Here is a 17,630-nt window from a genome sequence, read left to right as displayed (position 1 = left end):
TGTCTGTCTGCATGCATGCATGCATGTATGTATGTATGTATGTATGTATGTATATGTGTGTGTGTGTCTGGACAGAAAGAGAGAGCAAGAGAGATAGGTAAGATAGATATAGATATACATACATTCTTATGAATATACATCTATCTATCTATGTATATATACACACACACACACACACACACACACATATATATATACACACATATACCTTTTAACCTAGATCAAGCAAATCTAATGTTCTGAGATGTTTGATGTTTGATAACTCAACAGAAGCAAATACTTCTCACGTTGAAGAGCTTCGATCTCTACTCTTTAAAAAAAAAATATGTTCTTTAACACCAAACCAACCTCCAAATTTTCACGGTCATTGATTCAAAACACAGAGAAACTTCACAAATTTAAAATGCACACTTGGTTTATTTATTTAATTTGATCTCTAATAAATCCTCTTCAGTCTCATTCTTTTTTTGTTCCTCTTCCTGGTGTTAGTTACTGGGTTGTAGTAATACCGTTCATGACATTGCTTTCAAGTGTACATACAAAGCAATTATATAGAGTGGCTGTGTGGTAAGTAGCTTGCTAATCAACCACATGTTTCTGGGTTCAGTCGCACTGCGTGGCATCTTGGGCAAGTGTCTTCTGCTATAGCCCCGGGCCGACCAATGCCTTGTGAGTGGATTTGGTAGATGGAAACTGAAAGAAGCCCATCACATATATGTATATATATATATATATATGTGTGTGTGTGTGTGTGTGCGTGTGTCTGTGTTTGTCCCCCTAGCATTGCTGGTATGTTTACGTCCCCGTCACTTAGCGGTTCGGCAAAAAGAGACCGATAGAATAAGTACTAGGCTTACAAAAGAATAAGTCCCGGGGTCGAGTTGCTCGACTAGAAGGCGGTGCTCCAGCATGGCCGCAGTCAAATGACTGAAACAAGTAAAAGAGTAAAAGAGAGAGAGACACCAGTTTTTGACTGATTCTTATTGATCTCAATCCACACATGACCGTCTCATCTGTGTGATATTGTGGAATTACATTGATCTCTATATTGGTTGAACTTTAGGATTGTGAAATGTGATATGTATGAGATAGATTTAGCTGTATATTGACAGCCATGTGATTACATAAAGGCCCCTCCCCTGCCTTGATGGGTGTAGTAAGTTGATGATTACCTCCTTCCAGTTAGCCCTGTGTAGGTAGAACTATATTCAGACGCATTCCAGCCATGACCATCACGCTTTTCCATAAACACACACACAGACAACATACAGAGACACACACAGACACAGACACACACATACTACTACACATATACATATAAGTATATGCATGTATGTATATATATAATTCTGCTTGTTATAACCAGAACTGATTCTGATGTAAGTAGCATTAATTTTCTCAGGTTGTTCAATTTTCCTCAATTGATCAATAGACCAACAGAGTAAACGCACAGTAATGCACCTATAATGACTACTGGAAACAACTGTAAGCCAAACTTGCTCTAATAAAGGAAAAATATGTAATGACCATTATTTTAACTTGTTACATATATATATATATATATATAAATATATATATACATATATATATATAAGTTCACCAAAAATTTAGATTCGAATGAATATGGTACTTAATTTAGATGCACCAGAATTTTGTATGGTGTTATCCATAAAAATTTGTGGGATGATTATAATCAAAATAAGCAACAAGAATGACTCCGGTAATTTGGTACAATCGTTTCGTACTATATCATTTTATTAAATGTTGTAAGTATTACAACAGATTTAAGATGCTGAGTACTCATCAGCCAATTATAGAGGTTTTCCATTAATACAAAAATTTTAAAATCAAGTGGCAACATTATAGAGAAGGTAGATATACAGACAAAGATATGGATTTAAATTTTAAGAACATATGAGGTAGTGAAGTCCTTTCACTGACTGACCAGGATATATATGTATATCAAACACTAGATTGTCTAATGCATCCTTTCTTGTTTTTAGATGCCAGAATATGATTTGAAGAATATTTGACTTTAAATTCTAGCAAGTCAAATGAGTACATAGAAAGATGTTACTTTGTTGGATGTAGCAAGTTTCTTCAATTGTACATTACTTCTTTGACAACATCCAAAATCAGAACTAGACATATTTATTATACTTAACAACAGCAAGCACATTTTCACCATTCAGAAAGCAGAAAACGATAAATTCTGTTGTAGCCTATACCAGGAAGATATCACTAACTCAGGGTGATATCACTAATAAATGCTGGTGCTCTGCCATAGGAGAAGTAAAAGATTTTGGCAAGGTCTTATTAAAAGGAAAAAAATGATATCAAAATACCATGCAAATTTAGCATGGTAGTTAGTGTAGCTCTGGCCCTGGTATAGTTAGTTCTTGGTTCTAATGAGTCATGTATAAACAATGGAAAAAAATACGAGAAAATGAGTTGCAATTAGCTGCTACATTTTATTTGACAGCCAAGTGGATCAGTACAGCAAATGTTGGTACATCTTGAATGATACTGTTTAAAGAAAATATACACATTTGTTTCTCATTTAGTTGGAACTTGGTGATGTGTGCTGGGCAGAACAGGAACAGAAATACTTGCCATGAGTTTTTGGGGTCTCTCAAATCCACGCTACTTATAGGTGTAATGTCCACATATAATGTGTCCAGGCTACCTGCAAATAACTTTACTCTCTGTACCAAGATCCAAACTCGACCGTGTCTTCCCACCTCACTGAAGAAAAATGAGAGCAAAACATTCTATTTAAGCATGTGGATAGGCTTCAGTAAGCAAACATAATTTTCCTGTGCTAGGCTGGTCTGTTATGTGATGGGATTGGATGGCCTGCATAAAACCAGAAAGGCTTGATTGATGTATATACCTTCACAGGATCAGGTCTTGTGACCATTTGTAGAAAACACTGTAAATGAGCCAATTTCTGGGTATTTAAGCCTAGTCAGCCAAATGATAAACATAGGCGCAGGAGTGGCTGTGTGGTAAGTAGCTTGCTTACCAACCACATGGTTCCGGGTTCAGTCCCACTGCGTGGCACCTTGGGCAGGTGTCTTCTACTATAGCCTCAGGCCGACCAATACCTTGTGAGTGGATTTGGTAGACGGAAACTGAAAGAAGCCCGTCGTATATATGTGTATATATATATATAAATGAGGGTGTTTGTCCCCCTAGCATTGCTTGACAACCGATGCTGGTGTGTTTATGTCCCCGTTACTTAGCGGTTCGGCAAAAGAGACCGATAAAATAAGTACTGGGCTTACAAAAGAATAAGTCCCGGGGTTGAGTTGGTCGATTAAAGGCGGTGCTCCAGCATGGCCGCAGTCAAATGACTGAAACAAGTAAAAGAGTAAAAATAAAAAAAAAGAGTATACTTTATTTCAGTTGAACTTTTAAAATAATGAAGAATTTGGTAAAATATCTCGGTCATTTTTAAGCTTGTTTGACACATGACTTAGCATGAAATGTTGATGGAAGTTTTTAATGTAATCCACTTTAAAACGTGAATTTTGTATCGTAGCACCAGGGTGGTTTTAGGCAGGTTTATATCAAAATGGTAGGGAAGGTTTGCGTCCACAGGTTCTTTTAGGGGCTGAAACCGACTCTGGCTCTGTAGTACAATTGTCTTGTTTTCATAAGTTTGGAATTAAAATCTTCCACCAAACCTTAGTCACAAATTATGTTCCTAACACTAGCTTAATGATAACTAAGTTATTTTACTAAATTCTTTGTTATATTTAAAGTAATTGAAAGAAACACAGTGCATCTTAAAATAAATACAGTAACGAAAGGGTTAAAGCTGATGGCTGGAAGGGAATAAATAATCCTCAGATTGGCAAGCTAGTATATATGTTTCTAACAGTATGTACATTGTTTGCTAAATACCTCCAAGGGCCAGGTATTTGTGTTAAACTAGATGTCTAAGTCAACCAGACAGAAATAGGAAGATCTTCTCTGATAGCCTTTCTCAGTTTTTTTATCTACTAAGTTTCACACATAATACTTTAACCTATTGAATGCTACGGCAGAAAATACTCGCCAAGTTGCTGTATTGTAAGATTGAACTCAAAACAGCACCCATCATTGTTTTTGTCAAGTGTGTAGTGATCCTATATGTTAATCTGTAGCGAGTGATTGGGCCTTTTTATACTGATGCGTGCAAAAGGTGTCAGTGCCTGGGGTGGCTGTTCAAGTCAAGAGTGGTATAGAGGAGCCGAGGGCATTTAGCACAGGGGAGGTTTAGTGGGGGGACAAAGAACTGCAAGTTACTCACTACGCAACTTTGACATCTGATCTCTGTCTCTTGACTTCTCATGTTTTCCATTTGGTCCAGTTCCTTAAAGATGATATGCCACCACTTTGGACAGTCCTTGCCAATTGTCTCCCAGGTGTGTTTCGGTCAAAAGAGCAGTGGAAGACAATGGCCTTCACCTGGTTTTAGAAACAAAATTTGGGGGCCCCATGCAATCATCATTATTATTATTATCATTATTAGCAAGCAAAACTTCTTAATACAGATGTAAATTTCATTCAGAAGAATAACAGATCAGAGATATTGAAAGTCATATGAAAATCTTAAAGACAATGTTCAAATTCCTGATACATTATAAAACAGATAACAAGTTCATATTTTGTAATGGAGAAGTAATTAAACAAGATTCTCCTGTATTACAATAATAATTTAAATCTATACTATACTACCCTGTGTGAAATTTCAAGAACTTTGCAATTCTTTCTCAAAGTGCAGTTAAATTAAGTCAGGATTTGTATCTATATTTCAGAAATTTATATAATGACATTGATGAGTGTGTTTTAAAAACTGCAAAAAATAAAATATGAAAGAAAGTGCTGAGAGGATATTTAATATAATATAGTATTTGTGTGTAATTTGAGCCTGAGATTTTACTGAAATGAAGCCGCTCTGTATAATAAATGTAAGGTTTTATTTGCTGGAAAGCACAATCAAGTGGAATGAATATATGACATTGATAGTTGGTTTGAGAAATTTAATAATCAATAGTAGTTACAGTGTTGGTCTGCTATGAAAGGCATGAAATGTACTCTCATACATATGGAAAATTAAAAGAATTATCAAGTATAGCAACGACTGGGAGACAGACGTGTTTAGTGATGTGTTTAGTCTATATTTCACAGAAAAACAGACACATTAAAATGTATTGCATAATTATGATATTGATGGTACTCATTTGGGTTGATTGTGATGTTGTTCATCATCATCATCATCATCATCATCATCATCATCGTTTAACGTCCGTTCTCCATGCTAGCATGGGTTGGACGGTTCGACCGGGGATCTGGGAAGCCAGAAGGCTGCACCAGGCTCCGGTCTTACCTGGCAATGTTTCTACAGCTGGATGCCCTTCCTAACGCCAACCACTCCGTGAGTGTAGTGGGTGCTTTTTACGTGCCACCTGCACAGGTGCCAGGCGAGGCTGGCATCGGCCACGGTCAGATTGGTGCATTTTACGTGCCACCTGCACGGAAGACAGTCGAGGCGGCACTGGCTTCAGCCACGATTCGGATGGTGCTTTTTACGTGCCACCGACACGGACGTGCCACCGACATGGACATGCCACCGACACGGAAGATAATAATGATGATGATAGTATTACCAGTATGGAAACTTCTATGTATGTAATTATCATAGATATACATATGGTATATACCTATCTGTGGAGGCACAATGGCCCAGTGGTTATGGCAGCGGACTCGCGGTCGTAGGATCGCGGTTTCGATTCCCAGACCGGACATTGTGAGTGTTTATTGAGCAAAAACACCTAAAAGCTCCACGAGACTCCGGCAGGGGGTGGTGATCCCTGCTGTACTTTTTCTCCCACTCTTTCTTCTGTTGGCCTGCTCGTTTAGCCAGCGGGGTGGCGTCATTCGAAGGCTAAAACAATGCGAACGCATTGTGACCAGCGATGTGTAACTACATACGGTGGACTGGTCAGTCACGTGATCACGTGATATACCTATCTATCTTTCCTTACATTTACTTACTTATACTTTTGCTTGTCTCAGTCATTTGGCTGTGGCCATGCTGGAGCACCACCTTGAGTCGAGCAGATCAACCCCAGGACTTATTCTTTTTTAGCCTAGTACTTATTCTATCAGTCTCTTTTGCCGAACCACTAAGTTCGGTTGTCAAGCGATGTTGGGGGGACAAAAGCAGACACAAAAACATATACACACACACATACATATAAACGATGGGCTTCTTTCAGTTTCCGTCTGCCACATCCACTCACAAGGCTTTAGTCAGCCCTTGGCTATTGTAGAAGACACTTGCCCAAGGTGCCATGCAGTGGGACTGAACCCGGAACCATGTGTGTTCATAAGCAAGCTACTTACCACCTATCTATCTATCTATCTATCTATCTATCTATCTATCTATCTATCTATCTATCTATCTATCTATCTCTCTCTCTCTCTCTCTCTCTCTCTCTGTATACATATATATATATATCACGTGATCACGTGACCGACCAGACCATCAGATGTTGTTACACATCGCTGGTCACAATGCGTTCGCATTGTTTTAGCCTTCAAATGACGCCACCCCGCTGGCTAAGCGAGCATGCCAACAGAAGAAAGAGTGGGAGAAAGAGTACAGCAGGGATCACCGCCCCCTGCCGGAGCCTCGTGGAGCATTTTAGGTGTTTTCGCTCAATAAACACTCACATCGCCCGGCCTGGGAATCGAAGCCGCGATCCTATGACCGCGAGTCCGCTGCCCTAACCACTGGGCCATTGTGCCTCCACACACACACACACACATATATATATCATCATTATCATCATTATCTTCATCATTTAACATCTGTTTTCCCTGCAGGCCTAAGTTGGCTGGTTTGACAGAAGCTGGCCAGCCAGAGAGTTGCCCAGGCTCCAATTGTCAGTTTTGCCATGGTTTTTTTATGGCCAGATATCCTTTTTAATGTCAGGCACTTGGTGCTTTTTATGTGACACTGGCATAGGTGGCACCAGTACAGGTGCTTTATACCTGGCACTGACACAAGGGGTTTTTACATGGCCCCAGATGGGTACTTTTCTATGTGGAACTGGTACAGGAGGTGCTTCTTGCGTAACATATATATTAAACAAAGCATAGAGTATTACAAATTCATTTCAGCCAATTCACACTAGATATTAATTAAGTTTGCAACGCTGATTAGTAAGACTAGCTGATGTAGATCCACAACTCTGTATACTTTCATCAATATACTCTTTTATACTCTTTTACATGTTTCAGTCATTTGAGTGTGGCCACGCTGCAGCACCACCTTTAGTCGAAGAAGTCAACCCCAGGGCTTATTCTTTGTAAGCCAAGTACTTATTCTATCAGTTTCTTTTGCCGAACTGGCATGTGGTTTAGTGGTTAGGATATTTGGCTACCGATTGTAATGGCATGAGTTCAATACCTGGTGACATGTTGTATCCTTGAGCAAGACACTTTATTTCATGTTGCTCCAGTCCACTTGGCTGGCAAAAATAAGAAGCACCTGTATTTCAAAGGGCCAGCCTTGTGTTACATTCTGTGCTATACTGAATATCCCTGAGAACTATACTAAAGGGAACATGTGTCTGTGGGGTGCTCAGCCACTTGCACACTAATTCTCCATGCAGGCTGTTCCATGGATTGGATAAACCGGAACCCTCATCGTTGTAACAGATGGAGTGCCAGGGCGATGTGTATGTCTGTGACTTTTTATTTGTCAACCTATGTTAGTTCATTGTGCTCTCATAACTTAGCAACTCTACAAAAAAAAAAAAGAGACCAATAGGCGCAGGAGTGGCTGTGTGGTAAGTAGCTTGCTAGCCAACCACATGGTTCCGGGTTCAGTCCCACTGCATGGCATCTTGGGCAAGTGTCTTCTGCTATAGCCCCGGGCTGACCAATGCCTTGTGAGTGGATTTGGTAGACAGAAACTGAAAGAAGCCTGTCGTATATATGTATATATATATGTGTGTGTATATGTTTGTATGTCTGTGTTTGTCCTCCTAGCATTGCTTGACAACCGATGCTGGTGTGTTTACGTCCCCGTCACTTAGCGGTTCAGCAAAAGAGACCGATAGAAGAAGTACTGGGCTTACAAAGAATAAGTCCCGGGGTCGATTTGCTCGACTAATGGTGGTGCTCCAGCATAGCCGCAGTCAAATGACTGAAACAAGTAAAAGAGTAAAAGAGACCAATAGAATAATAACAGACTTTTAAATAAGTACAGGGTTTAAATTGATTGATTGACACTCTGGAGGTGGTTCCTGAGCATAGCTGCAAGTTTAAGAACTGAAGAAAATAAAAGAATTGAAAGCGTATACATAAGTCATAGACAAAAATTAAAATCTGACTGGTGATGCCATAGGACGACATCAGCATTCAAAAAATTCAAATTCCAGTCTTGATCAATCACATCGGCCCTTCCTGTCCTAAACAAACAGCAAGATACTTCTGTCTTAATTTTTACTCCTGTCAAATTCCTTTAGCCTTTCCACCATTCTGCAGGATAATCCTCCCCTCCTCCCATTCTTTCCCCTACTCTTTCCTTACATTTCTACCTACTCTGCCTTCTACTACTACTCTCCCCCACTGAGATACCTCCACCCTCCTCTATCTCTACTACTACTACCACCACTACCACCACCAATAACAACAACACCTCCAATATGCCTCCCCTATTTCTCTTCTCCTCCTCCTCCTCCTTCCCTCCCTCATCTTCTTAATCTGCTTTTCTTTGTTTCCTCTCCTTTCTTCTTTTATACACACCTTCTCCAATACTACTCTCCTGATGTGTGTTGCAATTTGTTCTTCCATTACTTGTGTAAAAAGTTTTTTCAGCCTCTATTCCTTCTAAAAATGTAGACATAATTTAGGCATAGACATGGCTATGTGGTAAGAAGCTTGTTTCCCAACCACATGGTTCTGGGTTCAGTCCCACTGTGTGGCACCTTGGGGAAGTGTCTTCTACTATAGCTTCAGGACAACCAAAACTGTATGAGTGGATTTGGAAGACAGAAACTGAAGGAAACCTGTTGTGTATATATATATATATATATATATACATATACATATATATAACATGTATGTGTATGCGTGTGTGTCTTTGTGTCTGTGTTTGTCCCTCTCTATCACTGCTTGACAACTAGTGCTGATGTGTCTACTTCCCTGCAACTTAGCAGTTCAGCAAAAGAAACTGATAGAATAAGTACTAGGCTTGAAAAATAAGTCCTGAGGTCAATTTTTTCAACTAAAACCCTTCAATGCAGTACTCCAGCATGGCCACAATCAAATGACACAATAAGTAAAAGAGTAAAAGAATAATATAGATATATTTTTTCATCTGTTTTGTTCATCAGTATTATTAATTTATAAACCCCTAATTATAGCAGTATATTACTAAATTAACATTATTTACTTTATTTTTGAAATTTTATATATTTTTATTTCCCATTCATTACAATTAAAATATATTTCTGTGCCCCTTCACTTCTTTTTCCAAAGAAAGAAGTCACAACCTATTCTCTTTTTCTTCCTTCTTTACTCACTCCCCTTCAATCATATATTTTCATCTATAGTCTCCTAAATAATTTAATTTCTTTTTCTCTATGCCATCCCACCTCTTCTTCCCTTCTAACCCCTTTCTCCTTGTTTTCCTCCCCAACCACCTTTCCTCGTTCCTTTTTACTTTTCTACTACCTTTTCTTTTGTATTTTTCTGATGAAGGAATGGTATCAGAAACATCACAATTCTTTCTCTTCTTTTTTTATGCATTAAACTACTGCAACATGTTAAAACTTGTTTCTCTCATGCGATCTACATGTAATACTCATTGTATAATATATATTTTAGTCATTGTTCACCGTTCTCTAATTTACCAGAATTCAACCAGCTCTGACACCATCCACCTCATTCTATATAATAAATAATTTCTTTCAAGTAAAACTGTTTTCCAGTAATCCCTTCCACTATAAATATATAAATTCCATCAGCCGAAAGAAAGTTTTTATTCATTTGATAAACTCAACAAGTCATTTTTATTCTTATTTAATAATAATAATGATGATGATGATGATATTGATAATAATGATAATTGCCTGTATATATATATATATATATATATATATTATATATATATATATATATATAACTAATGTAGGATTAAAATTTTTTTTTTTTTTCGGATTCTCTCACTCTGTGAAATTTTCTAGTTCGAATCACACGTGTCTCGAGATGTGCCGAAGATTTTCTATTTTGGATATATTTGGGGTACTTAGATCTGCTCAGGACTTAGTGCTTGCTTTTTCCATGGGTATGAGTAAGTATTTCACTTATATCTCACGTATTTATCGCTGAAGAGGGGAAAATTCTTATGAATTAACCCCGAAATTGTGACCAATACGGTAATAATGGATTTTTTAGAAATTTCTATCGGTTTGTTTTGAGACGCATAAATTATAATGGTTATTGACAATTTTTGTCTTATTTTCGGCATATTTGGCATTAGAATTATTTTTTGCCCTTATTTTTGTAAATTATATATATATGTACGTGTGTGTGTGTGTGTGCATGCGTGTGCACTTGCATGCATGTGTGTGTCTTTGCATCTGAGCTTGTCTCTCACCACTGCTTGACAACTTGTGTTGGTGTACTCACATCCTCATAACTTAGTAGTTCAGCAAAAGAGACCAACAGAAGACCAGCAAGTGGGACCAATAATAAAAAAAAAATTAGTACTGGGATCGATTCATTCAACTAAAAATTCTTCAAGGCAGTGCCCCAGCATGGCCACAGTTTAATAACTGAAACAAGTAAAAGATAAAAGATAATAGACATGTGAAACAGTTGTTATAACTGTTTATAAATCGGTCCAAGTATAATCTTGTCTGTATATTTGAAAATAATGTGATCAACTTCAATAGCAAATTTTTCTATTTATTTACAATGATTCAATTGCATAAATTTATTTGTTGCTATGCATTCAGTCTTATCACATGTTTTCTATTTATGCTCTTCAGGTCATATTTCCTCCAAAGCTGAGCAATTCCAAAACAAAGATAGGAAATCTTTCCTGCAGAAACTTCATAGACCTAAAGGTATTAATATATTTATCGGTACTCCCTCCCAATCATCAAATTTTGGTCAGAAAAACCCAAGCAATGACGTTATTGATTTAAAATCTTCACGAGAAAAGAATGATACACCTAGCATATCATCACAGCCATGGAATTTACCTATGAAGAACAGTTTCACCGCTTATGCAAAACCTTTACCATCTCTACCAAAGGTTTTGTGAATCCATCTCTCAAAAATCTTTCATAACTGATGTTTACTAAACACATGTACAAAGTTCAATATTTCCTTCATAAAATTTTGCAATAAATCCTTTTATTCATGCTTCTACAGAACAAGATTTTTATATTTTCAGAACTTGAGCATTTCAAATGGAAACACCTGTATATATATAACCTGTAAATTAATGTAATTATTCATCAAATGTTGTTTGTGGACATGAACGAGTCTGTATTAACTTAGAAGTAGTTGGTATTTATTTGAGGTTTTGTACATAAGTTACCGAAGCTCACTACGAGATAAAAATTTGGTTTCTTCTAAAATATTTTTACTGTTTTGGCTTTTGATTGAAAAAGAAAAGAAAAACTGAATGAAATTATTGAGAATCATATGTTATAATAAGTTTAGTAGTATTTTTGGTAAAAAAAATTCTTTTTTCTTTTTCTTTTACTAAATGCAATAAAGCACATTTATTTTAAGATCATATTATTTATACAAATTCTCCATTTTGTTCCAGAATAATCCAGGTATGTTTTACATCAGTCTGTAGAGTGTAAATAGTCTGTTATGTTAAATGTATTTCTGGATTGTGAAAAACTGGGGGAAAAATCAATTTTTTGATGAGTAGATTTCTTTGTGTTTGACTTAACAAGAAAAAAAAAATTCTCTGTTGTTAGTAAAAAAAAGCTATTAATACATATTATTTTTATGAAAGGAATTCAGACAGGAAAAATTGGAGTTGACTGCAAAAATAACTAAATTAACCAACAATTCGTTATTTGACAAAAGATGATTTGTATCTGTAAATTAACAGCATGAAATAAAGTTGCTCAAAACAAATGTTTTCAGATGATTTAAAACCTTATCTTTATTGTTGCTGATTATAAATCCAGTGTTAATTATTTATTGTCGAAATTGCTTCTAGAAGTATTAAATAATACACAAATGATTTGAATGACTATCTTAGTTAATGATATACTATGTAAAAAATAATTGGATTGCATATTTAACTAAAACTTAGTGTTTGCTAATTGTAAATACTGTCTCTAAATCTACGTGATGTTTATCAAGTATCATAGGTTAAAGATGCTTTGCGGATATCTTCTTTCAAATGTATGAAAGATCTATTTAAGATGAAGTACAGAATACATTGTCTGTTTGGGCTAATGGATATAAATATTTGTAAAGTACTTGAGTATGTCTATACAGGCCATGCCTGTACTGAGTAAACATGAGGAAACTGTTGTAAATTACATACTCACAAATACATGAGTAATTGTGTGTGTGTGTGTGTAAGAGAGAGAGAGAGAGAGAGAAAGTAGGTGTGTTAATGATAGCTGTTCAGAAGGCACCACCTGTAAAAAGTTTCACCACTGGTTTTTTTGAAAAAATTTTCTGTATTTGTGCATATAATAAGCAGCAGCAACAACACAACCAATACCACCATTGCCATCACCTCCACCACCACCTCCATCATCACTGCCATCATCCTCTCCCCACCACCACCATTACTATTTTAAGATCCATTTTCCCTGCACTGATATGAGTTGGACAGGTCAAGACTAAAGTATATTTTCTCAATATGTTCAATCTTGTATCAACTCATCCGTGAGTCACATCCTCTCATGCCATAGTTCTCAAAGTGACAAAGACCAGTTCTCCACCACCACCACCACCACCACCACCACGATATATCTAGGAAATGTTTTTATGCCCCACTCACCTGCATATGCACTTAATTAATGAGAAGACAAAGTAGAATTTATATTTATATAAATAGAATACACACTCTCCATGGTGTTGGAAAGATATAAAAGTTCCAAACTCTCTTAATTCTTTCATTAACCCTTTCGTTACAGTATTTATTTTGAGATGCTCTGTGTTTCTTTCAATTACTTTAAATCTTTACTCTTTACTCTTACTCTTTTACTTGTTTCAGTCATTTGACTGCGGCCATGCTGGAGCACCGCCTTTAGTCGAGCAAATCGACCCCGGGACTTATTCTTTGTAAGCCTAGTACTTATTCTATCGGTATCTTTTTGCCGAACCGCTAAGTGATGGGGATGTAAACACACCAGCATCGGTTGTCAAGCAATGCTAGAGGGACAAATACAGACACACAAACATCTACACACATACATACATATATACATATATATATATATATATATATACACATATACGACAGGCTTCTTTCAGTTTCTCACAAGGCATTGGTCGGCCCGGGGCTATAGCAGAAGACACTTGCCCAAGATGCCACACAGTGGGACTGAACCTGGAACCAAATATAACAAAGAATTTAATAAAATAACTTAGTTATCATTCAGCTAATGTTAGGAACATAAATTGTGACTAAGGTTTGGTGGAAGATTTTAATTCCAAACTTATGAAAACAAGACAATTGTACTACAGAGCTAGAGCCGGTTTCAGCCGGGTTGGCAATGAATGGGTTAAGCATATAAATTTTTTCAGATTCAATCCCACTTCATGGCATCTTGAGCAAGTGTTGCTTTCTCTTGGATAACATCAGTTGCGTGGAGAGGGGAGACCAGTATGCATGGACGACTGCTGGCCTTCCATAAACAACCATGCCCGGACTTGTGCCTGGGAGGGTAACTTTCTAGGTGCAATCCCTTGGTCATTTATGACCGAAAGGGGCCTCATAATGATGATAAACCTTTCCTCTTGTGAGAAACACTGCTCTAATGTGACTGCAACATATCTTTTGTACTCTCTTTGATTTGTGTTTGTCATGTGCTTTTTATTTCGTTTTCCAGTCAAGTCAAAATAGTACGGTCTTAATTACGGTGATGCTTGCCTGCTGAAGGAAAAACTCCACATTGGAGTAGAAAAACACTGAATCCTTAAAGTTTAGCTTTATAATATTTGCATGCTCTACTGCACTCTCAATATATATTTGGAACAAGTCAGGTGAGTGAAACATAATGAACATAGAATTGTAATGTAGGCTCTAACATACTAAATTTAATGAGGCAAGATGATTTAATTAATTAATTTTAATATAATGATGCCAAAAAAATTATTATTTTAGTGATTAGTTATTGTCAAGATAGGCAGGAAGGAAAACTTCAAATTCAAATTAATTAGAATTAATTAAAAAGACAATGTTGTAGGCGGTAATATCTGATTCTTTTTCTTTTTTTTTTTCTGTATGGCCCAGTACCATGGATATGTGATTAGAATGTCACAAGTAAAAATCAGAAGATTGAGTCTTCAAGCTGAGCCAACTGGCAGGAGACTTAGTGTAGGGCAAGAATGAGATGACAAGATAACATCCATTGTTTCATTTAATCATGCTTGGGAATCCAGCGGGAAGTCATAATGATGGTTGCTTCTGATTAGACTCTATTCAGGAGGTCCCTGAATACTACCCCACAACAGCCCTCCCAGGAATAATGGGCAGTCGAAATATATGAGTGAATGAATGGAAGAATTTCAGTTGAATGAACCAACCCCAGTATTATACAACACACACAACACACACACACACACACACATATGCAAATGTGCTTAGAAAAGTAACTCAATGTGACCAATGGCATGTATTTGAATGATATACACAAAAACAAGTATATCAAATATTATACAACATAAAGCATTGATTTATTAAAATTATCCTCACCTTTAGAGAATGTACCATAATTATCAAAAGGTAATTAAGACAAGCCCACTTGAGGAGCAGTTATAATCTCTAGATTGAAGTATTCTCCAAAACTGACATGCCATTAAGGAAAAGGACTGGCTTATTTTCTGGAGAAAGAGGACAATCATAACCACATTCTTTCTGCCTTAATAACAGTCATAAGCATGTTGATTGACTGGCCTTAACTCCAGAAGTCAAAGAACATTGACTTATGCAAATTACCTAGGTCATAAATGTGTTCCATGCTTTTTCGCATTAGTCTAAGTCTATTGACGAATGGAGATAAAGCTGGAAAAGTTATTAATCTAATGAGGGCTAATTAACTAAAGAGATATATGTCCACAACGGTCTGCTCGTTTCCAAACAATAAGCCTGTCCTGTCAACTTTGGAGAATGCTTGAATCCTAGAATTATCTCTCCTTCTCAAGTGGGGCTTGTTTTAATTGCCAATTAGAAATTACAATACATCCTCTAGAAGCAGAGCTAAATTTTAATAGATCTATTTATGTTGCATGATATATGATATACCTGGATAACTGTACTTGTGTGTGTGTGTGTGTGTGTGTGTGTGTGTATGTATGTGTATAAACACATGTATATGTGTGTATATCTGTTAGTATATATATATATATATATATATATATAAGTTCATCAAAATTTAGATTCAAATGAATATTGTACTTAAGTTAGATGCACCAGAATTTTGTATGGTGTTATCCATATAAATCCATGAGGTGATTATAATCAAAATAGGCAACAAGAACATCTCCGGTAATTTGGTACGATCGTTTCACACTACATCATTTTATTAAATATTGTAAGTATTACAACAGTTTTAAAATGTTGAGCACTCATCAGCCATTAGTGATGGGGGAAAAAAAATACCTTTAGTTTACAAACGTCAGAGATGTAAAAGCAAACAGTCTTGGTATTTGACAGTGTTTAACATTGTTGGGTCTCATTCCATTTTTTCTGAAACTCAAATGCCATATGCGGTCTACCTTCCATTCAGCCTGTTTGATGGCCTTTAAATTACACTTCATTTTGATGGCTCTTTATTAACACAAATTCATTTGGCAATATGATTGGGTTGTAGTCTTTTATCTTTTACCTGTTTCAGACATTAGACCGCAGCTATGTTCAAATATCACCTTGGAGGATTTCAGTTGAACAAATCAACCCCAGCACTCTTGTTTTTCTTAAATTATGGTACTTAGTCTATCAGTCTCTTTTGCTGAAATGCTAGGGTATAGAGAGCTAAACAAACCAACACTGGTCATCAAGAGGTGATGAAAGTGACAAAGACACACTCACTCATACATGCGCACACACACACACACACACACGCACATACCCCCACACACATACATATATATATATATAGATATAGATGTGTGTGTGTCTTTGCATCTGTATTTGTGCCCTCACCATCACCATCACCACCACCACCATCACCACTACCACCACTACCATCACCATTTGACAACTGGTGTTGGTATTTACATTTGTGTAACTTAGTGACTTGGCAAAAGAGACCAATACAATAAGTACTAGGCTTACAAAAAAAAAATCAGTCCTGATGTCAATTTTTTGGACTAAAACCATTTAAGGAGGTGCCCCAGCTGCAGTAAAATGACTGAAACAAATAATAAAAAAAAAGGTAGAAGAAAATACAAATGCACATAGGCGCAGGAGTGGCTGTGTGGTAAGTAGCTTGCTTACGAACCACATGGTTCCGGGTTCAGTCCCACTGCATGGCACCTTCTGTAAGTGTCTTCTACTATAGCCTCGGGCCGACCAAAGCCTTGTGAGTGGATTTGGTAGACGGAAACTGAAAGAAGCTCGTCGTATATATGTATATATATATAAATGTGCGTGTGTGTGTTTGTGTGTCTGTGTTTGTACCCCTAGCATTGCTGGTGTGTTTATGTCCCCGTTACTTAGCGGTTTGGCAAAAGAGACCGATAGAATATGTACTGGGCTTACAAAAGAATAAGTCTCGGGGTCGAGTTGCTCGATTAAAGGCGGTGCTCCAGCATGGCCACAGTCAAATGACTGAAACAAGTAAAAGAGTAAAAAGATTATGCACACACACATGCATGAGAACACATGCATACACGTACACCCACATGTAGATAACTGATAGTTTTGCATATGTAAACATTTTTCATGGGGAAAATCACAAGTCATGTTATTCATTTCTGCTACTTCCTATACTATCAGAAAATCTCTAAGCTACTGTATCATTAGAGTAAAGAACTGATTAGAGAAATATTTCATTTAGAGTAAAAATAATTATATAAATTAGTACAGTAAGAAATACATATTTTCTCAGAAAATTTTTAAAATATTCCAGACTAGAGATTTTGTTTTCCATTTTAGAATCTTTGTTGAGTTTCCTTTATTTTAATTTTTTAAAATTTATTTTACTTTATGTATTTATTTTATTTTATTTACTTCTTATTATTGTATTTATTTTGTTTTGCTTATTTTACTTTGCTTATATTATATTATTCTATCTGTTTTATTTTATTTTATTTTATTTTGTTTATTTTATATTACTCTGTTTTATTTTATTTTATTTTATTTTGTTTATTTTATATTACTCTGTTTTATTTTATTTTGTTTATTTTAT

At 36.4% G+C, this 17,630-nt stretch overlaps 1 protein-coding gene across 3 annotated transcripts in view; it reads left to right on the top strand.

Moving 5' to 3' along the window:
• The window catches only part of LOC115219543 (protocadherin beta-15-like), a 145,078-nt gene extending 132,903 nt beyond the window's left edge, over positions 1 to 12,175 (top strand). For 2 of the 3 annotated variants that reach the window (XM_036509247.1, XM_036509246.1), the window contains one exon: positions 11,058 to 12,175. In XM_036509247.1, coding sequence (XP_036365140.1) covers positions 11,058 to 11,216 — 159 coding nt within the window. In that variant the 3' untranslated portion in view covers positions 11,217 to 12,175. The remainder of the gene's footprint in view (positions 1 to 11,057) is intronic. The other variant, XR_005001984.1, reaches the window with a different exon arrangement.
• The last annotated feature ends 5,455 nt before the right edge of the window (positions 12,176 to 17,630 follow it).

The sequence above is a fragment of the Octopus sinensis genome, linkage group LG14 (assembly GCF_006345805.1).
Source record: "Octopus sinensis linkage group LG14, ASM634580v1, whole genome shotgun sequence".
In the NCBI taxonomy this organism is placed as follows: domain Eukaryota; kingdom Metazoa; phylum Mollusca; class Cephalopoda; order Octopoda; family Octopodidae; genus Octopus; species Octopus sinensis.
The sequence above is the reverse complement of the archived record's forward strand: the minus strand, read 5'-3'. Positions and strand labels throughout refer to the sequence as shown.